The following is a 27320-nucleotide window of genomic DNA, read 5'->3' as shown; positions in this document are numbered from 1 at the left end:
TCGCATTCTGTTCCGACTGCTTTCTTCGTCACGTGGGTCGGACAGTAACATCACTGTCGTTCTATAGCTATAGACACGAGCATCCTGAGTGCAAGAGTTCCCTTGCCCCTGTGACTTTCAGTTTGCTGTAGGTCAGCATGGACGTGGTGGGCCAACTGTATATGGCTTAATACCTTACTGACCGGTAATTTTATCCGAACATTATTCCTTTAAACTTGAATAAACCTACTTTAATCACATATAATATGTGAGACTAATAAAAACAATTTAACCCCTTGTAGAACTACTTTATTTTTCTAATTCACTAGAAGAATGAGGATAATTCATGCTCATTTTATGTCTACGTTTACTTTAGAAAATTACGATAGACAATAGAAAAATAATATTTAATTTGAATTTAAAGGGATTATTGACATTATTGTCTATTAAATTTTGTTTGAAATCATCGTCACTAATCGCAACTTATAATCGTTGTTATAACAACGTAATACTGCCTTCAGACAAATGTGAATGAAATAGAAACGTAATTTAATTCGTGAACTGCCTATTTACTAAATATGATATAATTACAGTACTACGAATAATTGTAGCGAGAAGTCACCAACTACTTAACTGTTGAAATAAATTGAACGTCGAGTCTTGCTCGACACAGGGCTGCAAAGGGTTAAGGGTCAAGTGTCGTTTCGGTGTACCCTTGTTTTTCTCAAGCGGCGTGCCCCCCGAACGTGTTCCCCGTTCCCCGACCTTCGGAAGTCGTAACTGTAAATGGCGGCGTCTCGTGGGCGCGTATCACCACCGCGAAAAAGGATGACGAAACGTCTCCTCGCGACGGGCACAATTCGTCGGTTTATTTCGCCGCACAGACCAGTTTCGCGCACGATATCCGCGCGGTCGAGTTGCTCGAATTATTTTTATTGTTTTTCTCGTTCCCTTTTCCCCCTTCCGCCAGCCCTCTCTCCGTCTGGCACCCACTACTCGCCACGCAATTTCGAAGTCTCTCCTGTGACCATGATACCGTTTCCTTTCAACTCCGGGGCTGACCCCGTCCACGTTCAGTGTCCGGACCCGATTTTTGATTCATTCCAGATCGTGTTACGTTGATTTTGTCTTCTTTTTGAATCCGGTGGATGTTTTGTTTATTTATTATTATTTTCATGCTGTTCGAAACTAGAACTAACGTACCAGTCAAAATGACTTGCTTCACTTTTCTTCATTTGAAATTATGGGTATCATAAAAGTGTTGAATATATTTATAATTGGCTTAGAAATTAATACTTTTATTTGCGTACCATTATAATAGCAGAAACTCATATAACAATAGATCTTCATAAGGATAACGTATCAGCCGTATTAAATACTCGGTAGTTCTAGTATTAAATTTGTTTATTTTGGTTCAGTTTAGTAAGATTTTTTAGTAACATCGATGTTCAGTTTCTTGAGCTTGTCGATTCTTTTGTCCCGAGAGGATTATCGTCATTATTTCAGCTCCGTCGAATGTTTTTGTTTATTTATAATTATCTTCGTTTCTGTTTACATCACTTTAACATTACATCGATATTAAATATATTAATTATATTGTTACTTATTTAAATCTTTGTACTTCTTTTCGTGTCCTTTTTATAATGATTATGAGCTTTTCATGAGGTCGGTCAACGTAGTGAATAGATTCAATCAAAGCAGAGTGAGGGGAATGGACCAGAAAATCAAACTCAATGAAGATTAATGACTGATTAACCACCAATGAACGAAAGCCTTCGCAGAGCTTCTTGAATGTTTAAGTTATGCTCTTCGGTTGGAAAAAAATATTGATACTGATAAAACATTTCGCGCGATCTGCATAGCTGTTGGCATTTTCCTTGCATTTTTCACCTGGTTCGAAGAAAAATTACACGTCGGTTTCAGACGCCGTTTAAAATTAGCTACAATTTGCAAGTTTGCGTCGTTATCTTTATCGTGTATACTATTTAGGTCAGTCCTTATCGTCAACTCATTTGATAATACTGTGCAGTGAATGGAAATTGCCTTTGTTTACAAGTAATCAATGTAGTTTCGTTATTGATTTCATTCAGCTGACGTTAATGCGTCGATCGATAAGCTATCTATAAATTGGAATGATTATTTCTTAAATCTCGAACGTCACGAAAATTGAAATAGATACCTTTCATTTCCTAGAATTGAAATGAACTACAGTGAACTGCATTTTTATGCACCCACTGAAATTCCATGAAAACTTGCTTTCTGGAGATATTGAGAAGAAACTCAACGAGAATTTTCTTCTATTTCGCATGTTACACCACATCAATACGATTCGACGAATCTAATTTTTGATTTACAAGTTCCTTACGATCGGTAAATTTGTAGACACTGACGTAATATCACAATTCTATACTGCACTTGAGAATAGTAATATATTCTCGGTATAGTGAACAATTCTCATGAAATGGATCATAAACATGGAGGTTACGAGTGTACCTCTTGATAAATGGAATGTTCTAACAAAAGATAGTACCGAATTTACGTTAAAAATTTCGAGAATACTCCAAGCAAATCGGTAAAAACGTGTTAGAACCTTTTACTGCGTCTCGCATTTTTAATCCCTTAATATTCCCCCGTTTCGAGGCTGAAATCGTAGGAAAGATCGTTCCGACCGATTCAACCGTCTAACCTGCGATACCGCAGATTTTATGGTAGAGCTTTGCAGTGTTCAAACACAAATCGCGTCATGTGACAATACTTACAGCAGCTTCGCAGAAGTTAGGATTGTCATTCAAATGGCCGCGTCAAACATACTCTTGCCGTACAATAAATCGCGATGTGTATGAGCGTTGTCCGCGACAGACAGATGCGACGGTCATCTCGCACCGATAATAATCTATAAATTCGAAATAAATTTCATAAGACACGAAATCTTCCGTGAGAAACGATTGCATTACATTTCTTTTTCTACATTTCTACGCGGAGAACTGTCGCATATACTTGTCGCGTAAAAAAGTAAATTACCTTTTGAATTCTTATATTTTCTCTTTATCGTTAGAGCGCCTCTTCCTATGATGTCTCTAATATTTCAAATGTCTGTCGAACTATCGCACAGATTTTCCACGTACGAATTCCTTTTGCTCTAACAATTCCAAACTTCTTCGATCAGTCTATTAAACTTTCGTACTTTCTATTTATAAGTTTTCTTTGTCATTTCTAATTCTTTGTTTTGCTTCAGTTTCTCATCAGAATATATTATAAGTGCATTTGTCCTGCCGTCGACGAATGTACACTTCACTGTTTGATTTTAGTACGCGTACAATAAGAGATTTTCGAAATTAAATTCCACAGTTAAATTGAACAGGTTCCTTCGTTTTCGTTGCTTTAAATTTCCACCAATATTCGCGGCGTTCGGACGTTCCGCTTGCGAGTTTCCTCTGGCAATTTCCATTCCGTAGGCTGCGTTTACACCTGATTTCACATTAGTCTCGAGCAGCGGCGCGGTTTATCTTTATTTCTTTATCTGGATGCCGCGGAATGAGCCCGTTTAGTTTCTAGCCGGGGTTGGTGTAGGTCGCGCGCACGGTGTCGGTCTGTGATTACGAATCGCGTGGGCGTTTCGCGCTGTCCCGATAAGATGGATGAAACGGGCCGATAAGATCGATAGAAAATCCACTCGGTAATAGCAGGAATCGAGAGCGTGCATGATTTAATAATATTGCATCCTTCGTTTGATTTACGGCCGCTCGACGACGCACAAAATGACCCTGCGGATTTCCTCTTCTTTATTCTCCTTTTTTTCTCTCTTTTTCTCTTCTCTTTTCTTCTCTTTTTCTTTTTGCCGGCGAACTGCTGCGCGATGTGCCAGTTACCGACGCGTCGTCCTTGCCTTTTTCGCGGGAGGTATAACAATCCCTGTTACGATTACGCTTTTTTTACGTTATTTTATGTTATAAATCGGAATTAGCCTGTCTAACGCGCGTGGACGCTGCGTACAGTCACCCACGAAACCCTTGGCCAAAGGAGAACGGCCCTTTTAGTAACTGTGGACACCGTATTTGTGTAATAAATTATTGATACGTGTCGAAACGTTCGATATCATTGTGCAGAAATGTTCGTGCGAATACGCGGGGGATGAACTATAAATTCATCTCTGGGAATTATTGAAAAGTTATTCATCAAAGGAACATGCTTACTGTAAAGAAAAATAGGCATACGTATTTTGTTCAGTTTCGTCAAGGTAACTTTTCCTATAGAAACCCCAATTGCGCATCCACTGAAATTCAATTTCAATTTCCCCGCGAACTCCTCAAAGTAGCATCTATTATCTTTTAAATCATTCTAAAACAAAAATTCCAAACTAAGTAATATCGACTCACTCAGTAGTTCCCGTGTTAACCGCTTGCCTTATAAATAACGTGTCAGACTCGTAGTGAAGATTTTCAACATGATTTAACAAACATAAATATCACTCGATTCATTCGAATTCAAAGTAAATATTAGTCTTCTGTAATCAATTATTATTGCTTAAGAGCAAACATAGGTATAGAATATGCCTAGAATTTTTCTCTTTTCCCAATAAATAATTAATGACAAAGTAGTCGTATCGATTAGAGTTGGGAAAGAAATGACAGGGCAAGGGGTAATAAGATTTTCATCAGGTAAAGATATGAATTATCATCGCATTTGCTAGAAGAAGAGAAGAAAAACCGCGCGAAACAATTTTCCATCCCGTTGTTCCCGTGAACGGTCGCGATACTAGGTATCGCCGAGAGCGCTGTTAGCGCTGTCGGCCTCTCGCCGGCGAGCCGGGACCAATCTGTCGGCCCCGGCAGAATGCAAGAACTTATCAGTGGTCTTACGAGCAGTTGCTATGCGTTATGGAAGGGGTCCCTGCAGTCACCTACTAGCTCGACCAGTCAGAAGTCAGTGTGTGGTAAGCCGGCCGGTCGCACCGGCTCCTTTTCTCTCTTTGCTCCGTTGCACTTTCGCGTCCCCGAAAAATCGTGCAAATACTACGCCCGACCGGGGTTCATTCAGGTCGACCGTCGTCGATCGATCCCTAGGCCAGTGCCAGAGTTTTCATCCGGATAAGGCATCCTTGATCCGCGAAATCGTCGCGAAACCTCTTGGACACATTCCTTGGCAGCTCGCGTTCAGAAATCATCTTGCCGGAGCTACGGTTCTACAGTGTTGACGTCTGTCTCGGAGAACTCTGCGTCGGGAGACAATCGATTTCCATCTGGAAAGTTCTCCAAAGTTCATTCACAGGGTGGACTAATTCGAATGTTGAACATTTCGTGGAAGTTCGCGAGAAGGGGCACTCGACATTCGAAGAAACTGGAAGAGCGGGTAGATGGGACCCAGCGGTTGGCGCGTCGGTTGTGTGGCCGCTTATTATGATAAAGTTCGCGCGAGAGGGACTTGATAGTGATTTTTGCGCGCTTTGAAGTTAACAATCTGGAAAATTGTTTTGGTAGCGAAGGATAAACACCGCTGGATCGATCGAGTTCGTCGGGAAGGAGATGAATATGCTCGTGGATGTAACTGCGATTTTGCGCGCTGAGAATTGAGTGCCGTTGGTTTCGCCGGGGGAACGTCGAGCGTCGGATTCTGTTTATTGTTTTGAAATAGAGGACTGGTTGTTCGTCGAGAGGTCGGTGGCACTCGGAAAGTGGGTTGCCGGCACCCGAAAATGTGAGAACGAAGATGCGTGAAGTATATCGGGCGGTGCACCAAGTATTTACGTCGAAGGCAGTTCCGTTCTGGTTGCGTTCGATTTAGGAAGGAAAGATGATCATGACGCACACCGAAGAAGCGACGACGACTTACGAGTCGAAAACGTCGACGAAACAAATGAATGGACACTCATTGGTGAATAAATAATCACTTTACTTTTCCTCTACTTTCGCGTTTCGGCTTCCTCGCGGATCCTCGGGTTTCGTTTCTTTCGGGGACGAGCGACTGGAACTACCGGTTTATTTTCATTTCTGTTAGTAATTAGTTACTTCAAGTGAGAACGTTTGGTTCTCGGGGAATTATGGAATAAATGATTTTCGAATAATTTCGATGAAAGTATTCTTTTAATTCTCAGAAGGTATTTGAATATTGCGTTTTATACGAATGAGTATTCTAAGTGAACTTTGTCGCTTAATTAACTTTCTGCTTTGTTCTTGTTACGTAAATATTTTTTATAGTTTTACAGCATTACGAGTGTTTAAAAAAATCATTTTTATCGTGAGTTTTTTTTCAAGAAATGAATCATTTTAATAATAATCTTGTTGCAGTGTATACATTGTTGAGGATGTTCCGAAGAAAACACTGATATTTCTTATTATAAATATTTTACGTTTGCTTGATTGATAGTTTACGAGTGGATCGTACGATTTCTATTAAATCAGGCGCATGTTGTATGAAAACCGTTGTTGAATGAATTTTCTATTTATAATTGGGATTTCTTGTTAGACCATCGGTTTGTCATAATTCGATTCGCGAGCATTATCGTGCGGCGTCACGTTTCGGCTGGCTGATTTACATTGGCATTTGTTGGCTTATCTCGGTATATCGAAAAAGACGTAGATAAGTGTTATTTGTTCTGAAATTAAAACACGTATCTAATAACGACCACATTTATATTTAGTTTGTTCTGTATCGTATCGCGCGTGACATTCAGCGTTCACTTCGGCCTGCGTCGCCATCGAAGCGCGTTCAGTGTTTTATACACATTTTAACTACTTTGTTGTGTTATTTTCAAATTTTCTTCTTCCTCTTTCTAAATCACTCTCAATGGAAAAGATCTCAAAATGTTTCGTTTCAGATCGTTTCAGTAAGCATAAATGTACAGGCTGTCTCAAAAGTTTTTAACGTACGATCTCTAAAAATCAAACAGAATCATAATTTATAAATACTTTACCAAAGTTTTATCAAACACAGAAATCAATTTAGCGCTTTTATTTATTTGAAATGGATTTGTAAATTGATTAAGAAATTGAACAGCGGACTGTTTCACAAAAGGGAATATAATGCAAACAATACAATATTAAATTATTTAATCAAGCTGCGTTATCATTCCGTGCATGTTCACTGTACTGAATGTTAAAATAATTATCGCTTCATTGAATTGAATTACAGGAATTTGATTTAGTTGGGGATGACCGGTGACCCCCACGGTCTTAACCCATTGCACTCGAGATGCGACTCTCGGTCACTTAATTTGATACAACAAAATTACAAAGTTTCACATTTAAATATTAACCTTTCTGTAACGCATCAATATTTGAAGTGAAATACTGAAACATAATGTCTTTCTTCCTTAATTGACGTAAATTATCGTTAAGTCAGTTTCAAAAAATGTCGCCTATATTTCATCAGAAAATATTGAATATTTCAGTGAAATATTTTCAATCTGTCATGTTTAACTGAATATTTCAATGAAAAATTCGAGTGTAAAGGTTTAAACGTGTTGAATAAAAAAGTGCAACACTGATTTCCGCACCTTATATTCGTCGCGTAGATGCGACCGATCCCGATCGATCGCGAACGGGCACGGTCTATTGGGTCCGGGCCATTTTCGGTGTCAAGGTGTTCAAGAAAACAGCACGTTATCAGCGGAGTCCTTCGTTTTCTAGTATGAAACGTTAATTCATTCATAGCACGCGCCGCGAGGGGAATAACCCGACCGACTACAATTACCATAAAAAAAACTCTCGTCGATCAATTACACCAATGAACGCATTCGTTTTTGAGAACGCGCGTGCTGTATGGTTCATTTATACGCGGTGCATCGTTCCGTTAATCAGTGCATCCATTTTTCGGTGAATCAAATAGGAACGAACTTGAGTACTGTATTGAACAAAAGAGTCTTGTTTGTAACTCGGTCGTGATATACAGGGTGTCCTGTAAGCGATCGTTCTATTTGCAAATACTATATGAAATTGTGATTTTGTCTGCCGTTTTGGGGCGATTTCTTTTTATCTAATAGATGAATTTCGAAACATTGAATTAATTTCTATATCGAATAACTTTTAGTAAAGAATTTATAGATTAGATGTGAAGGTAGAAATTTGATATTATAATTGAAGGAAAAAAACTATTTGGATCGTTTTTGACAGAATAGTGTTTATTAAACGAAAATTGCTTTTTTAAATAATAGCCTAAGGTGGAAAATTAAAAATAAATGTAGGGAAAATTTATTTTTAAGAATACATTCTGATAGAATCTTCCCTGTTCATTCATCGAACTTTCAATTTGATTTGAAATTCAATAAAGATAAACTTGAGTTTTCAATTTTTCATATGTATACAATTTTCAATTTGTGTTTCAAATTCAATGAAAACAAAATCGATCGATAAATCAGAACTGCACACGTGTTGAAATTCAACAAATGCAATATTTTCTATGAATTAGTTATCACACTAAAAATCAATGCTGCTAGACCCTATAAAACGAAACTCGTTTCGTCCAGTGGTTTCCCCTCATTCCCTCCGAAACGTCGAGATTACGTATTCATAGAATTTTCCACATCGCAGTTAGTCATTGTGTTCCTCAGCTGACAATGAATGAACGAGTCCTCCTCGTCTCTTTCTTTTTTTCAAGTTCGACTCTTTTGTTGGAGATAGTTCGCAGATTTATTTGCTGAGCGGATGCACGGAACGCTCATAACTTCGATAATTTCATTTTCTCGGCTGCGCGCGGTAGTATTAGCATTTCTCGTGTTGGCATGTGGGGTCCTCTGTTAATTGTAGTTTCAATCATCACCAACCGTTTAATATTGACTCCGAAAAACTGTCTAACGCTGTTTCAACGAAAGGAATTTTGAGGAAAGAAAAGGGAAAACTGAAGAATAATTTTAACACCTTATACATATATCCTTTGTTAAGATTGACGTACATGTTAATGCAAAAGTTCTATTTAAAATTGACATAAAAAGGTAATTAATTTCTATTAATCTTATTCTTCCATTATATCTGATAAATCTGCATATGGTACCACAGTAATATGACAGAAGTGATTAAACGAGCAAATAACAATATTTTTATCTTTCAATTAAACAAGAAAAATATCTTCTCGTTAAAGAAACTTCTTTCGATTATGTAGTAAAAGGCACACCGATTTTGCGTTCAATGTAGGAAACAATCTCAGGCAAAAGGTTAATACGCTGGTAACAGAAAGTTACGTTAAAATTCGTTAAAATTCTTGTGAAACTGCCCATTTTATTGTTATTTCATGCATTCTCGAATGTTGTATAAAATCAGCTGTCTAGTAATGACCCTCCATCGACGGGGTCGAAGGTTAAAGATTTTTCAGCCGTTAACTTCAGATTACATTTATAATTTCATTAACGTGCGAACGATTGATTTCTCGTTCACGCGATTCCGTTCGTTCGTAGTAGCTGCGTACTGAGAAGACGAGGTGATAAGCTTATTTATTCTTGACTCGTTCACTCGGATATATTAATAATATCGTGCGACTATATCTGGGGACAAAAGGTCCACATGGAAACGACGTCGACTCATTTTAAACCGTCCCACTCTCGATGGTTCATCTTGAAATCGGCGACATTATTATTGCCACATCGCCTCTGCATTCCTCTGAATACAAATTAGTCCTCGTAATCGTTTGTTTTTGCGCGACATTCGTATTGGACGGTTCAACTTTGTTATATGCCGGTCAAACAGCAAACTCGTCTTCTTCCCGGGAAGTCGAATGACGTTTCGCAAAACAAGGATAAAGGAAACAAGACTTCAGTAAGATTGAGAACAATAATAATTTCCCCTATAAACGAAATAATGAACAACTGTAGATTTCATGTTCGAACACTTCAAGATTGCAATTATTATCAGACCAATGAATTTAATTAATCATTATCTGTAAGATTAAAGTTTCTGCTTGAACGCTCGTTATTTAACGAATTATTATTAAGTATGGGATAACAGATTGCAGAACCGTGGGCGTAAATAAATGCGAGACTGTGGTATGGAGAACTATTTTACTACGGTGCTGTCGCTTCGATGGCTACAAAACGAGTGCCCTGAGAAGAGCACTGTCTAGCCTTAGGACCTAACCCAGACCAGCATTCGGCTCTTCCTTTGTTTAGGTAGATTATTATGTAATTAAAGATTAAAGAATTATTTTTGTGCCAAATCATAAGTGTCCAGGTACAGTTAGCCCACCGCGGTCATGCCAAGCTGCGCCAAGCTAAAAGTGTCCAGGGGCAAGGGGACTCTTCCACTCAGAATGGTCGCGCCAATAGCTACAGAACAACCGTTGTTGTTATTGGCCAAGCCGCGTGACGAAGAAAGCAGACGGAACAGAATGCGACGGAGTGAGATAAGACGAACATTATTGTCGGATTTGGTTTCGCTGGCTTCTCGTATTTACGATATTCCGGTAACACAGAGATCCGAATACTGTTTTCTGGAAGGACTGAGGCGTAGCGTGTCCTTTGAATCATCTTGCTCCTATGCTCTTTTAACTTGATAGAAGTCGGTATGGACGTGGCGGGCCAATTGTATATACGCTTCACGATTACATTGCAAAACAACTGAAGTCATGATTTATTTCGGAAAATTTCATTTTTTGTATTTCAGTCGAGATCTACAAGAGACTTTGATGTAATAATATCAACGTCAATCATTATTTGTCCACGAATGAAACTTTCAGCTGCAATATTTCCGAGACAAAAAACTTCTGTGTTTTCGAAAAAGTTTCTTTATATTTTGCGACTGATATCCCCAATTTCTAATTCTTCGCAACAAAATTTTTGCTTAACCCTTTATACTCAAGGGCTCCGAAGCAGAACCATTTAAAATTTGTCATTACGAACTGTACAATTTTGTATCTGTAACAGATGAAAAGACAGTAAAGTACATCTATAATTTTTCTTTTCATACGCGTATCATTTATGTATATGTTCATATACTCTTTCTATTACAATTACTTCGAGTTGCTGGCAATGTCAGTGAGAGAAAGCTTCGAGCAAAGGATCAATATTATCACAGGGAAAGGTTTCTCTACATTTTGCGATTGACATTCTCAACTTCTAATTCTTCGCATAAAACATTTTATTCTGTATTACTTAATATTATCGCAGGAACATCGACAATCCACTTATCGGCAAATGAAACTTTGAACCAGAATGTTTCCAAAATAAAAGACAACACATGACTTCTGGGCGTTCCTCGACGCAAACGCAGATTTACGGACGGCAACGTTACAGCGGACAGCTTTTATCAAGCGCGTGAACAGCATAATAAACTCTTATTCGTGTCTCACGGGATCGTTCGCGGGTCGAGACGCATTAGGGATGCGTGTAACCCACGGCAATCTCGCGAATACGAGCGTCGCGTCGAAACGTGTTTACACGAATCTACAACAGCTACGACTCGACAGTCGGCGCAGCTGGGAATCCTTTGCCGCGCGCATTTTTAATCGTCTATGATAATTTATGCGCGATACGGACGTCGGGAAGTCGGAAGGCGCAACCGCTCGCGAAGCCCCTGTTACATTTATTGCTCGGAACGTTAATGGAGAGTTCGTCGGTTGTTTATGTTCACGCTGACCGTTTAATACAGTTTGAGCAGTTTATGGACTATCCTTATCTTCGGATTGATCGTTATGTAATAATTTTGTGTATCGGCCGGCGGCGTAAACTGTCACGACCGAGGTGCCGCGGAGTGGATTTTAACCCTCTGCAAGATGATTTCTCGCTGACATGCCTCGCAATATGGAGCTGTTATAGACAAGTTTGATTTTTTATTGTTGCAAGTTCTGTAAACATCTGAAAATATTCTGATACTTATTATAGTTTCTAACTTAATATATAAATGACACTAACAATATTTTCATTTGATTTAGCAAGGAATTAAATGTCGCTGGGAAGATACGAAGAAATGAGATTTTATAATATTATCTATTGTTACACTTTGAAGTAATTGTGTTGTAGTAAAATTATTTTGTTTGTAGTAAAATTATTAGTGACAAACTGACCGCAAGTGCAATTATGAAATAAAACTCGTGTTTTGGGGTCTGCTTTTTATATGGTGTTCAACTCGTAATTACTTATATTCGTTATCCTTGTCTTATGTCTTACGTTGTCACAACGTTTCATAAGATGTCATAAGGACGCATAAGAATTGTATCGTAACGTGTCATCGAAACGGATGCACTCATATCGCATGTTTATGTGTCATATGTTTATGGTAACATGATACCGGACAACAGACGTGACAAAATAAATTTAATTCGCAGGTGTAAGTGTATTTTCATTCGAAAGAGTCAGTTATAGTTTATTGAGAAGGACCGTTCAATTAGGAACTGTTGGAAGTAATGAGAGAAGAAGAGAATATTGAATAAGCGAATTTATTAATGCTGCAACTGAATTTATAATACACTTTAATCGAAATGTAATGTTTGGGGCGTTCATCGTTATCTATCGATTGCAGCAGTTGAGAGCGAAACAGTGTTTTGGGATTTTCTTCACACAGGATTGTACTAACGATAAGTTGTGTAGATTATGTTGAATTCAGTCATCGGAATAAGAAGGAAATATAAATACCGAATGTAGATAAATATTTTGTTCCTGCTGAGATGAAATGAAAAATCGTAATTTATATTTATATTATAATTTATAAATTATATTTATAATTAAGGTGTCGAAATGAAAAATATAGATTTAGTTAAAGGATATTTTGATCCTGTTTACATAAGAAAGTAAAATTATAGTTTGCGTTGTAATCGAGTCTATCAAACTAATAAAAAATATTGCATTCGGTGTAATATTTGCCTCCAGCTGGGACAAAATTGAGGCTCGTTAGGTGTGCCTTTCTCGCAGCTCTAACCTCGCGATGCCTGAACTTTAACACAAAGTTCAAGCTGCGATTGCAACAAACTTGAAACTATACGCTTATTACGTACACGTCTTATATCTTAAATAGAAACCTGTAAAGTCCAGGCTTTATTCGTCTGTTCACGTGGTAGAATGTTGGTTGCAGCATTTTGAAGGGCAGTAAAACGGAAAATAAACAAATGCAAACCAGTCACGTTGTGCGACAACGGAACATCCCGACGTGTCATGGAAAGCGGTAGAATCCTTACGACTCGGAAATCGAAGTTTTGCCACGCATTCCCTTCGAAACTGCTTTCTCGAATAAAAAGACCGTGAAAGGAGAGCTCAAAGAATTTTTAAATTCTAGAATCAACAATTTTCATGAATTCATTGCAACAAAATAAAATGATCATCGCGAAGAATTCCCACGAAATTCTGTTAAGAATTTTATCGAAGGACACGGTATCCAATAAAAACTGTCAGCGTTTAACACTAATATTAACCAGTCAAGCAACGGACTGCTGAATACTATAATACAATTTGTCTCGTATTCTCAATAAATTATTAATAACAAAATAGACCGATCATAGTTCAGAAAGAATTGATAAAATAAGGAAATCGGACAATATAAGAATTCACATAAAATTAAACGAACAAAAGAAACCGGAAAATTGTAAATCAACTTTTCAAACCAGTTGTTCGACCAGTCCGCGGTACGGTTAGCGTTGAAGTTACATTCAACAGAGCAACAAGAAGCAACAAGAAACAACATTCTCCGCTTGTCGAAGCAGCGCGAACAAACGAGCACCGACCGAAAAATAAGAAGAAAAAAACGACGAACATTCTTCGCCCGCATAATAACAAAATTCAATTTCTCCGGGGTTTTATGATCGCGAATAATTCACGGGAAATTAGGGCGAAGTTCAGGACAGGCCCGTAAACACGATTTACGCCGGCGACGGGAGATTTACGCCGCGACGCGCGTATTATTCAATTCAATCAAGAGGCGATTAAAATTTAAGGCCCCGGGAGAAGGCGAAGAAAAAATGCATACTTACGCGGGACGCGGCGGATAACAGTAACCGGTTCCCTTTCCGAGATTAATCGTCCGCGATCCTGTCGTTTTATTATCGAAAAACCGCGCTCACCTACGGGATGGGCGCATATCCAGCCACCGCGGGGCCGGATATACACCGATCTAATCAGCTGGAAGACGTATGGCACCCGGGTTTCTTCGTGGTTCAGCGATCTCAGGGTCCACGGAGTCCTCGGGTTAACGCGCGAAACTTCTAGCGACCGGTCCAGCCGCGAAACGTGGAAACAAAGCGGGTCGCCGCTTTACTGGGCTCCTTAACCTGTTAACCCTTTGCACTCGATTTATTTTCAATGTTGTTGGGGAGTAAATTTCTATTTATTTTTAGGGAGATGAATTAAACGAATTTACAGCGGTAGAATTTAACGTTTTATATTTATTTTATTTATTATAATTATTATAGTAAGATTTAATTTTTAGAATTCTTTAAAGTGTAGATAAAGAATGGTTTTGCGCGCAATAAAATCAAAAACTGAAGCATTGTACTTGTCAAACGCTGGACGAATGCAGTTAAGGTATATTTTAATGAAAAACCAAAGCAAAACAAAGAAGAATTGCATGTCTACCTGAAAAACTAAAGAATTTATAATTGAAAGAATTAGTATCGTTTCAAGCTTTAAAATGACATGTATATTTGTCAGACACAGTTAACTGGTTAAGCTCTTGCGCTGAAAGACCCTACCATGCACGTCGAGACATTTTTGTTCGAAAATTGCCATTGGCGTTTTATACACATCGATAGTCTCGCTGCGTTACGTATGCGAGATTGTTTCGAAATTTATCACTGTATACAGAATGATTAATAAACAAGATTAGTGTGCATGACTGCGTAAAATAGGTAAAAACAAAATTCATCGCGCTATGCTTTGCCAGATCTCTGAACTAATTTCCAGTACAAGTGGTTAACACTGGAACAACCGAGCGTTCAACATGATTAATATGTAATTCTTATAAAACTTGTAACAATTGAGTTTTTTTTTTGGTTTCTTCGTATATTGATTATAGTATTGAAATGAAACTATTTATTTTCAAGTCACTTTGGATATTTGACACTCTTAAGGTATCAATCATTGCGAAATAAGAAAACTTTCATTGTGATGGGTGCCGTTGTTTTCTAGTGTTAACACGTTGGCCGTCACGAGAATTCTGAGCGTTTTGTATAGCATTACTTATCGTTTCATAACAACTGCAAATTGTATTAGGATTATTAATTAATGACTTAGTGCCATAGCTGTTAGCACTTTACCGACCGGCTTGTTGGAACGAAACGTTGGTAATACTGGCGACGCGTTACTTCAATTTATTATACAAGGGAATAATTTCAAAATATTTGATACGTATGAAGAACTTATAATAGGATATTAACATTGTTGGCCGATCACGAGTTAACTTGTGTTCGCACTTGCATTAGCCATTTAAATGTTTGAAACGTAGGGCAATATAGAATCCTGCCAAAACAAAATATTCAAAGTTATATCAAAGATATGTTCAAAGTTTTATTTCAATTCATTATGTAGAAATAACGTATATTAATGTTTATTTCAATTGTTTCACTTTCATATTTAATTGCGGAATAATAACCGGTAACATGGGATAGCTTCTGCGTAAAATTGCTTGAACAATAACATAACTTATTCAATGTTCATTTTGTTCTAAGAAAGATGATAAAACATCTAAGAAATATTATAATATAACATTGTTCATTTTCACTAGGGGTATTATGAAAATAGTGTGTGTTATACAAAGAGCCCGCCATGCTATACCGAGCTCCCCCAATCTGACCTTCCACAAGGGCAAAAGCACTCGGCCGCATGCTCCCCATCGATCCTTCTATTGTAGAAAGTAGTACTCGGGCCTCTGTTATCGTGATTTCGTAAACCTAAATTGCCGGCGAAAAGAAATCCGACGATAATATTCGTTACATCTCACTCCGTTGCGTTCTGTTCCGTCTGCTTTCTTCGTCACGCGGCTCGGCCACTAATAACACTGTGTCACACCCCACACGTCATTGTTGTTCTATAGCTATTGACGCGAGCATCCTGAGTGGAAGAGTCCCCTTGCCTCCGTTCAATTTTTGCTAATTGGAGCTTGGCATGGACGTGGTGGGCCATTGTACTTACAATAGTCGGTCAAACGAGACGAGTTAGTAAATGTAAATAATAGTAATAATAGATTACAATTATAATTGGCATAATAATATCTGTACTACAGATATTAACATTAATATACCCGAGAATGTAAAGTTATCCGAAAGTATCAAATTATTCGAAAATCTCGAGCTACCCGAAGGTTAGTAATGAGTCGTTACAGTAAACTGAACTTTACTGGTTTCATTGCCTACACGGTGTAGCCTTAGAAGGATCAACCAGGTGTAAAGAGTTAAAACGTGTAAACATTTGTTCGCGTCAATCGCGAGCATTGCTCTATCGCCGTCTGTACCAAACGAGCACGAATTCGTTGAGTAGCATCGTTCGATTGGTGTAAACGCGCCATAACAAGCTTCAGACTTGGCGAGTCCTTTAAGGACCGTCCTTCTTTTCCTTGTTGAGAGTGGAAAAGTGCACCGGCCCGTTACGAATGCAGAGGAACAGATTTATCTGGGCCCCAGTATGAGAGCCTAGCTAGCTACCTGATAGACACGCAGATAGCCGGACGTTTAAATAAATTATCCTTGAAAGGACTGCATGGACCGAGAGATTCTCCTTTGGTCATTTAACTGGAGTTTTCTTTCCTTGCTGCGCTCGGCGTACTTGTCGCTCTAGCAACCCCTTTCTGTTCTTGTTTGATCCACTTCGATACGATCTGAGTTTGCTACCCTTGAATCGCTGTTGCGTTTCTTTCGAGTAATTGAATCTTCTTCGATTCTTTGAGGTTTTGGTTCGTGATAGGTTTGGTATTTGGTTTCGTTATAATTGCTACGTGTTTTATTCATTTTTCTTTTGTTTGTTTATAATCGTGCCTCATGTAAGTACAACTTTAGAGCGTGTCAAGTGGTATCAGATGAATCAGGAAAGTCCTATATTAAACTGTAGTTGGATTAAGGGACGCTGATGCAAGTTTTGAAGCGAAAAACATTGGAAAAAATTTGAGATTAATGAATAACAACTATTTTGAACATGTTATTTTCCTTTTTATTTTGGTTGTAAACTGGTCATTAATTTAATTGTACGTGGTACGTTACATTCTTGTCTTATTTTTCGAGTTGGTTAGGTTGTTAATTTTGTTTGCTAGTCTCTTTGATCTGGTGGTTTTCGTCATCGTGTTTACTTACTGGAAGATTAGTGAATTTAATTGTTATATTTATAGTAGCGCGAATTATACAATATCTACGTTTACTTGAATTACTTGGATTTTTATTATGCCATCCGAAACGTCAGATATCGAAAATAAACAAGTTGGGCAGAAATACAAGATTCTAATGCACATTTTCAGTGTTGTTCTCGTCTGGACTTTGTAGTGGCTATCAAGACAATTGAAATTCAAACGAGATATGATTTTATCACTAGGACGCTTCTGCTGGATAAATATCTGTCGGTGTTGCTTTATCCGCTATCGTTACGTCTGCTTCGACACATTAACATTAACCAACGTTATCAGTATTGCAGCCTTGGCATGCATTGAACTAAATAACCAATAAATGGATAGATAAAGTCAATTGAAAAATAGCTATTTGCAACCGATTATTATTTTCGTCGCGCGAGTCACGTCCGGTTAAAATAGAAATGTTTTCGCTTTGTATAACACTTGTATTACTAATAGAATCTTCGCTAAGAACTCTGCCAAATTATCCGTTTACGTTCGTATATACGGGGTGTGTCATGTGTACGTAGCAAAACGAATCAGAAGATTATTCTATGAAAGATACAAATTTTTTCATTTGGTGCCTCGTTTTACCGTAGTAGAAACGGTAAGTCTTGGACAGACACATTAAACGATGCCTTTTCAGTAGCGTGCTCAATGAATTGTCGAACTTAATTATCTCGCAAGTTAATTTCAATCCAAAAAAATATTTTATTCTTTTTTATCGATTTATTTTATACATCCGAATATTATAAAATCGTTTTAACGTATTATAAGAACGTTCAGTTTCTATCTCATTTAATTTTGTACCTTCAAAGATATATTATGGGATAACCTTCGGGTTTTTCATTTAAATTTAATTGACAGCCTCCAATCTTCAAGATCAAATTGTTCGTTCCACAATCATTGAATTCTTAAAAATGCCATCGCGAGAAATCATCGAACGAATTTACATATTTACGCAGATGTAACGATAGAAGTCGCGTGTAATTTCAGAAACCGTACTCTCGTACTTTCTAGAAGAAATTCCAAAACAAGTCACTCGGACTGCTCGATAGTGCTATCGTGAAACGTTCTACATGTTCTATCGGAACGTTCGATGCGGGTATGCAATGTTCTCTTAGTCGAGCACTTTCGAGTATCTTCGAACATTCGAAATTCCACGCCACTTGACTTCATTTGGCTACTTATCCGCGGCATTATCGCGCTCTACATATCGACCTTCCCGTTTCTCGTGGAACGGAATCGTAATTAACGCGTTAATTACTGAAAAGCAGATATCATCTGGCCAGCCGCAGCCAATCAGAAAGGCCGTTTATAATGAATCGTACCACGATAACCTCACGGGATGCCTTTCTTTAGAAAATCAATTGGTTGAAAACAAAAGAAATCGGTTTGGCACAATGACTTCACCGGATACGTTCCACTGTACTGGTGATAATGTACTTACACTAACGTCTGTAAGTGTTCTGAATGTATTTGAATGGGTATCTGGAAGAAGAACGTATGTCACATTTCGCAAATGTTGCAGAAAAATTTAGAAGCGGTTCATTGTTCTAATTAGGAAAATTGAAAAAGAAATAATTATTCGATGATGAAAGTTATTTTCTAAATGTAAACGTAAAATTGGATATAAAAATGATGATGATTTTGAAGTCCTGTCTTCGAAAAAAGATCTTTTGAAAAATTTGTAATATCGACGCGAAGAAAACTATGAAAGCATTTTTTTAAAGAAATGAAGAAAAATGTTTTATTTACGATTTCTCTTAATGTATGTTCTTTTCTATCATTTTTACGATTATATGCGTTGACAGTAATAATTATGCAATTGTTTTGAACACAGTATTATTTGATGGAGTCTTAAAAGTAAATGTATCAATTTCGAATGGGTTAACGTGTTCAAAGAATGGTCAGAGTGAAATGGACACTAGAAACACGTCAATTATTACCAATATTTTTCAGTTTTATATTTAACATCAAAGAATTTCGAAAAACTAGTGTTTATGTTTATTTCTCAATTTATGGACAAAATAGTTCGATGAATCCTGCGACAGTAACAGTGGTGCTCAACGCGACTCGATGCTTGTTTCGACGCTCCTCGTAGTAGGAACGGAAATCCGTTATTTTACTAACTACAGTTGGATCTACACGTCCATGTCAAGCTTCTCCAAATTATCATAAAAAGTCGCAGGGGCAAGGGGACTCTTCCATTCAAGATGCTCGTGTTAAAAGCTATAGAACAACAATGACTTGTGAGGTGTTATACAGTGTTGTTAGTGGGTGAGCCGCGTGATGAAGAAAGCAGACAGAACAGAATCCAATGGAGTGAGATGTAACGAACATTACTGTCGGATTTCCTTTCGCTGGCTTCTTATGATTACGAATTTCCAGTAACACAGACGCGAGTACTGTTTCCTGGAAGGACCAAGGGGGAGCGTGCGGTCGAGTCCCCTTGCCCTTGTGCACGTTTAACTTGATGGAGCTCGGCATACTGTGCAGCTCTCACGTTCCGAGTTAATTCTAAAAGCTCAAAGTACACAGGGGCAAGGAAACTCGAAGGACACGCTCTACCTCGGTTCTTCCAGGAAACATAGTACGTATGATCTACCTATTAGCCAAATCGGTTAACTCCACAAAACAAAAACTAGAGAAAAGAGATGCAACCACTATACATTGATTTTTAAAGTTTCCTTTTGAATAGAAAATTAAATAATCACTATGGAACATATTTTTCTTCATCGTTATAGGTGCAGCTTTAATCTAAGGAATATGTAAAATGTATAACATACTGTAACTTTGAAGTAATTTTTATCAATAATAAAAAAGTTTATATTAAATATTAAAAGTTAAGAGCCAATGAAGCGCTTTAACGATAAAATTTTAACAAATCCAAAAAGTACAGCTAATCATTTTGGCCAATGAGCAGCTAATATGTACTTGGGCCCGTGTTATCGGGATTTTGTAAACATAAGAAGCCAGCGAAGCGAAATTCGAAAACAGTGTTCGTCACATCTCACTTCGTCGCATTCTGTTCCATCTGCTTTCTTCGTTACGCGGCACAGCCACGTTATGATTGTGAATGAGTCCCTTTGCTCCTGTGACTTTTTAGCTTTCGCGATTGACTCGGGACGTGAGAGCTGCATAGTAGCCGTGGTAGGCCAACTTTAACTACTTCAGTCACTTCAACATTAGAACTACGGATTAACATATAATTTTTATAAAAATTGTGACGATACATTTTTTAAAAATTTCTGCTGATATTCATTACACTATATAAATAAAACTATGAATTTTAAAAATCATTTCGAATATTCAATACTTTTAAAATATCAATAATTGCAAAATGAGAAAATTGGAACCAGTCACTTTGACTGGTGCGGTAGTTCTAGTGTTAATAACAAACGCAGTACTGCAGGTTGATGATATAATTGCGCGAATATTGAAGTCGTTATTGTATAAAACAGCGACAATGAAAGGTGTTCGAACACTTGTGGACGGCAGTATAGATATATGAATGCGCGAGGAGCGGAATAGACCGTAACTTATCACGTGGTTATAATTGGCAGACAGTACCAACGTCTTTCGTTTTTATAAACCCGTTTGCATATCTCAATTAATTCTTTATTGTTATATCTATTTCTTTCTTTTTATTTGATTTCGAAATATAATTTGAAAAAAATTTGTGTTTTATTCATTATCAGTATTCTTTTAATTATGCATGAAATATTCATGTAGATAAAACATTAAATCATTTTCAAATGGAGCTATCAGTCGTCACCGTTAAGTAGTTACGAGTATTTCACATGTGCGTGTAGATTGTATATAAACCGCAATAGTCAAGAGTTTATTCTCCAATCAATCAATATTTATCTGTTGTGTCAATATCTTATGTATTTCAATGTTATCACTGTGGATTGTGTTATCTTAGTGAAAATATTATCGTAGAATATTATTGCGTTGCGTTATGAAGATTCTTACCGAAGCAAATTCATGGTAATCAACGTGTTAATAGGTATTAGAATGTTTTGACTATTTCTACAGGTGTTCGCAGGTAGTTTGTTATTATAAGTATCTTATTATATGTGTTACACAGGTATTTATACATTCTATATCTATTGTAATTATTTCTATAAGATATAATAAGTATTTGTACATTTGAACTACTGTAAATATTTCTAACAGACATTTAAAAGTTCATTCTAATTTCCCCAGAATTTCTAATTTGTTCACTAGAACGTTCGGCAATCGCGAAAAAATGAAAGGAAGTCCGCGGGTCCAAAGTTTCGCGAAGAAGTTCCAACAGGAAGTTCATTCTCCGTTTCATTATTCAATCCGCACCGGTGCGAGCCAATTTTTATTCTTTGGCGCGATACTGACGCTCCCTTCAATTCGACAGCCTTGCGTTATTTTTAATTGTTCGAAGTGGGTCAAGGTACCGTCGTGGCGTCTAACACGTAAGAACACCGAAACCGGCCGTTTGATATTTCGTTCGCAGACGTTCGTTGAACCGGGATCGTGAAACGCGGAGGCAGCGCTGGAAACGATCGATGGATCGTTTCGCGTCGTTTCGGGATCGCTTTCAGGTCGGATCGACACGAGACGATTTCTATTTCAGATTCATTTGAACCAGTGGTTCCCAATTTGTCGCGAATCGAAATTTTTCAATTTCGAAAATTCTAAAACTTTATCATTAACTGTTAACCCCGACGATTCTGATTGTTATTGGGTGATTATTCAACTCGACGTACATACACGTGTCCTGAATAGTATTAGTTTCTTATTGATTATTATATTAATAAAAAGACTACTATTTTATTGATTAATATTCTGAAGGTTTTTTTCGATTCACGACAAATCAACTTACGAGTCACAGTTTGGGAACCTCTGGCTTAGGCGATTGGATTCCTCTGGTATACGATATTTTAATAGTTATGTCGACACGATAGCGCATCGATTATCTAACCTACATCCTTGTAAAAATCGTCTGCGGCTTGGCAAACGCAATACAATCCCGACGAACTTAGCCGCGGCTATGCGTTATTGCGTGATAGCGCTCGCGTCCACGAACGAACACTTATTTCACACCTATCCTTCCGGAATCGTTCACTGCTCATACTCACGCACAGAGTGCGCCAATTTTTTTCCGAATAAATATTGCGAGTACATTTTACAAATCAAAATAAGAAAACAATGTGCTACGAATATCCTAGATCACGTGCAAAATTTCAGAAAGAAATATAGAATACTGCATTGAAAAAGTCATACACAGCGGTGTATACGTCGACGATTAAAACAATCGTAAGTATTAATTTTTATTAGAAGTTAGCATAAAAAACAACATTACTTATGGAATGACCTAATAATAATAATTTTCAACAGACCGTCTATCGAAGACTGTCATATCACCTATTGCTAAGAGATCACTTAACGGCCAGATTGAGGAATGCGGGACTGATTGATCAGTTCTTATCTTTTCTCAACCAATTTTCTGTTGGTTTTGTCTCCCAATTACGAATATTTTCAATCGCCAATTTGCTATTCGTCAATACAGTTACACGCACGCAATCGAAACTATAAAAGTTTAAATTAGAAAGACATTTCTTGCCTCCGTGTCGTTCTGCTGGACATTAAGTCATCTCCCAACTATACTTTGTTGCTGATTGTTTCCTGTACCATCCTCGCGTTTTATTCTTCCATTCGTTTTGCTCACCGTTAGAGAATGTTTCTGATCGACCATCGCTGTTTTCCATTAGTCCAACGATATCCGTCTGCATTAGTTCGTCGGCCGGGCTGAGATTTATCCAATCAACCCTCGGTACGCATAAATTCGCCGCGCGACCGTTCCTGCGGCAAGACGACTCGTAAATCTTCGCGTCTGATGCGGCGAAGGAAAATTAATCCTCGTTATAAAGCCTTCCTCGCGGGACAACTATCGTAATCTTTCCCCTAGCAATGGAAATCAACACCCGTTCATTATAGGAACGACAGTGACCGTAGGAATTCGTGTCTTTCTATATTCGTGCGTTCGCGATACGATACTTTTCTTGAAATTCCGATGTAATTACGGGAGTATTAGGGCGTCGCGACTTCTTAGATTACATTCTAGAATGCGGAAGGTGGGATCGGATGAATGCAGCTAGGTTCATCTCTTGTCTAGGTGCGTTTCAGTTAATCTTTAACACTAAAACTACCGAGCAGTTCAATTGACATTTTGAACTTCAAAAATCAAAGCATGATTATTTTTCGGTCCAGTGTCTACATCAAAGGACCATCTATTTCCCTTCAACAGTTAGAATAGCAGTTTTTGTAAAGATATTTATTTCTGTTAAAAATGATAAGTCAGTTAATGTGCATTGTCAAAATAAATGTATCTTTCCTATAAGTTTTTATTTAGGAACTAAAAATTTAAAAAAATTACTCGTAACAAATGATGAAACCCTTTTGCAGAACAATATTTTCGTAAAGCGTATTCCTGAAATTCGTAATTTTAATTGCAAGAAAAATATATAAATTCTGTTCTTTCGTTTCCGAGGATTATAAATTTGAATATTTATGAAGCATCGAATTTTACTCGTGCATTAAAATATTCGTGGAAAGTACAAGTTAACTTAGTACAGTTAGTTATTTTGTAATACTTACAACCGCGAGGAAAAGAGCTTTTTTATGCGTAGAATTTAATCTTTTACTTTTCTAATATTGTAAATTCGAATGTCACGAGTCAATGAATTTTGTTGGTCTAGTAATGTACGAAAGATATGACAGAATGTATCATAATAATTGGACATGCAAATTGCTTGTTGATTTTTCTTTTCGAATAGAAACACTGTTCTCTTCTTCTGACATTGTAAACTTAAATGACACGATTTAATGAATTATTTCTTGCGGAGAAAACAGACGAAAGTATAACGAGTTCCATCGAATGTCTTGCGTCGTGCCAGAACCAGGCGTTTCTAAGACAGCAGAGAAAGTCGGCGACAAGTTCTCCGATATCTATTTCTAAGGCGCGCGAGATAAGGTCGTCGCAACTTTGCAACGCTGCCTTAGTAAATAACAAGTATCCGTGCAACGTTGAAATTAATCTCGTGCCCAACCACTTGTAAATCTATTCCGTTATTAAATCAATTTTCGTCATTTATAAAATGTCCGAACGTTCGTGGGAGAGATGACTAACTTGTAAATAACGAGAAAATAAGATGAAAACGTGGAATAACATTTTTTTCATTTGAAGCTTTATTTTTGAAAAGATTGCATTCGAACGTCTCCCAAACATATATGTAAATTGCATAACTGCTTACTAAGTATTCTACATAAAAAAGCAAGTAAAATATATACAGTACAATTTTCATATTCGCGGATTTGTTTTCGAAAGAATTAATACGCAGTCAAAGAGTGCCTTTTAAACTAAAAAATTTATCTGAAATGTTTTGTTGCTTTATGTGGAATAATTTTCTATATATATTCCGAATAAACTTTTTGCTATATAAAATATTTTTATACGAATAATTCGAGGAGTATAATGAAATGTTTGAATGTTGTGTTTCAACATTTTAACCATAGGAAATTTTAATAAGGGAAGAAAGAAGAATGATTTGCCAATGGTTCTGCATGAATACATACCTTGCACAGCGCGTATGCATTGAGTGCATGTTTGCATTGATACCGAAAAATGGATGCGTAAGAAACTCGTTTCGGTATGCGCGTGCATATATGCCTGTTTCGAACGTGCCGTCATGCATACTATGTATTCGTTCCACGTACTTTGCCAAATAAGATTCGGGGATACGTGTACATCGTGACGAGCAAAATGTCATCCCGTTTTTATCCTGACGAAAAAATGTTCTGCGAATTGGCAACTATCCCAATTGCTCCACTGAAATCTGTTTTTCGTACATTGAATCACTCGAAGTTACTTGTTAGACAATATTATCTATCCTTCGATTATTAGAACAGTTTAATTACAGACATATTTGTAACAATGTTGTCTATTATTATTTAATATCTACTTACCATTTCCACTTTGTACAAATACCACTGTGTTCGAGTGTCAAACTTTCGAAATCAATTATCTGAAAGAGGTTTTCTTTGAAATGTACAGAAAAATTTTATTTCATATTTTCGATTCATTTGCTTTCATGTAGATCTTATTGTGACACGATTTCGGAAACACCCCGTATGCGTAACTCGAAGTTTTCGTCAGAAGGCGAGGACGGTGTTGGTGGCTCCCCACATTTGAAATCATTTTTACGATCCTTGACCATTCTTGAATATAAAACGGATCCCTTGAAACTACGCGGACAACGTCACGGTACCCATCTTGACTAAATATAAACTGCGACTTTATTTATTCTTGGCAACGTGTCAGCTATCACCGGCATCGAGGCCTCGCGTTACGATATCTGGCCAGATGCGACGATGAATATTCGAACGCGTCGATCGATCGCCGTTGTTTCACTTTTCATTCCTCTATTCTACAATGAAAGAAAAAATTCTGCAAACAAATCAGAATTGATTCAGCCTCCCAACAATTACTATTAAGTAATATATAATGCAAATATTGCAATGCTTATAACCTAAAATAAATGGAAAAATATTGGAAAACAGGAGAATAATTAGGTATCAACGAAAAGTTATCATTTCGTACAGGAAGAAATGAACTTGCAAAATTGGAATTTTAGAGGCATTGATTTAATTGTACAGTTCGAATAATACAGGAATATTGAGTTTCTTAACGGTTTTACAATAATATTTTAATATTAGTTTACGTAATATAGTGTGAGTTAATATTAGTATATTTTTTAGCAACTATATTCGAGATTTACTTTGAGGATTGATTATTAATAATAAACTGACAAAGTACTTGGTTTGTCTTCAAAGAGAATGACATTTGTATCTACTCGATTCGTAAGAAATTATTAACTTCGCCGCCATTTTCGTATTTCTAGTAGACACGTACTAAAATGGTCGACGAGCGATAGTACACGTATCTTTTCACGAATTTTCGCGAATAAAGCGTGCGACGCCGGATTATTTAATGATCCCAGATATTTTTACAACCATAGACACTCGACGCGATAACGAATCACACGATTTTAAGCCGCGATAAACTTTTATCGTCCTCGCGATAAATCATGCGACAAGATAATACAATGGTATCTCACCGTCGAAAGTAAATGAATATCCATCGATCTGATTATCCGCGATTTTATCATCCCCTTCAAGTTAAAAGCCAACGAACGTTAATGAAAACACGCGGTTTTCCGTACATCGTTCGGAGGGAGAGTTCTCGCGCGCGTTATATGTTCACGCACGTCACCAATAATGAGAATGAGACGGAGTACCTTACGAGTGTACTGGAAGCTCCTATAGTACTAGAATTATTAAGTATTTTGTATGATAAAATATATGCAGTGTTAATATTATACTTGTAATATAAATTAATATTGTATAATTTTTATAACGTTACAATATTATAAATATTATAAATTTTATAAATATTATAACAATGTCACAAAATAATATTACTATAGTACTGCAAAAATTATAAGAGTATATTTTTGAAAGTTTCTACCAATATTCGTTATTCACATTATAACAATGAAACTGCTAATTTTTCAAATAGCATTCTAATAGTTAACACTTCACTCTATCGTTGATTATAAAATAAGAAATTTGAAACCAGTACTTTCGAATGAACTCGAATTCTTTGACAAATTATTGTTTCTGTCCTATCTCCTAAATCAATTATGAGAATAGACTGAAATCAAGTGTTTTTAATGAGATGTTGTTTATATCTAACACCGCTAAGAAAGGTACTCAAAATTGTTAGTAATGCTAATCTTTTGTTTAAGTGACTAGGTGTTACATCTATAAAAATTGATTCCGTCCCCGCGTGTAACACGTGTTTTACATTATTTTCTACGAATTCTGAAGGTCTTTTTCCCGTTTCGTCGTGACAGATAAATTTACAATCACGAACGCTCGAATAATCTAGACGAGCGTAGATAAACGGAAAGGTTGTTGACTCGTTGGCTCACGGCGGCGCATAGCGTCGACGGAACGTTTCGACAAGGTGAAAAACAAAAATGGCGGCTTGGTTGTCGAGTGATAACCCAAGGTACGACTTAT

General features: G+C 37.2%; 1 protein-coding gene across 3 annotated transcripts in view; it reads left to right on the top strand.

Annotated features, from left to right (window-relative positions):
* Gbs-76A (Glycogen binding subunit 76A) overlaps positions 1-27320 on the top strand; it is a 73985-nt gene that overhangs the window by 23729 nt on the left and 22936 nt on the right. The window contains exon 1 of one of the 3 annotated variants that reach the window (XM_031990304.2): positions 4895-5850. The exons of the other annotated variants lie outside the window; for them this stretch is intronic. Within the exon in view, the coding sequence (XP_031846164.1) occupies positions 5770-5850 (81 nt within the window). The 5' untranslated portion in view covers positions 4895-5769. Of the gene's footprint in view, positions 1-4894; positions 5851-27320 lie in introns of those variants that run through there. 3 annotated transcript variants of the gene reach the window in all.

The sequence above is a fragment of the Nomia melanderi genome, chromosome 3 (genome assembly GCF_051020985.1).
Source record: "Nomia melanderi isolate GNS246 chromosome 3, iyNomMela1, whole genome shotgun sequence".
In the NCBI taxonomy this organism is placed as follows: domain Eukaryota; kingdom Metazoa; phylum Arthropoda; class Insecta; order Hymenoptera; family Halictidae; genus Nomia; species Nomia melanderi.
The sequence above is the reverse complement of the archived record's forward strand: the minus strand, read 5'-3'. Positions and strand labels throughout refer to the sequence as shown.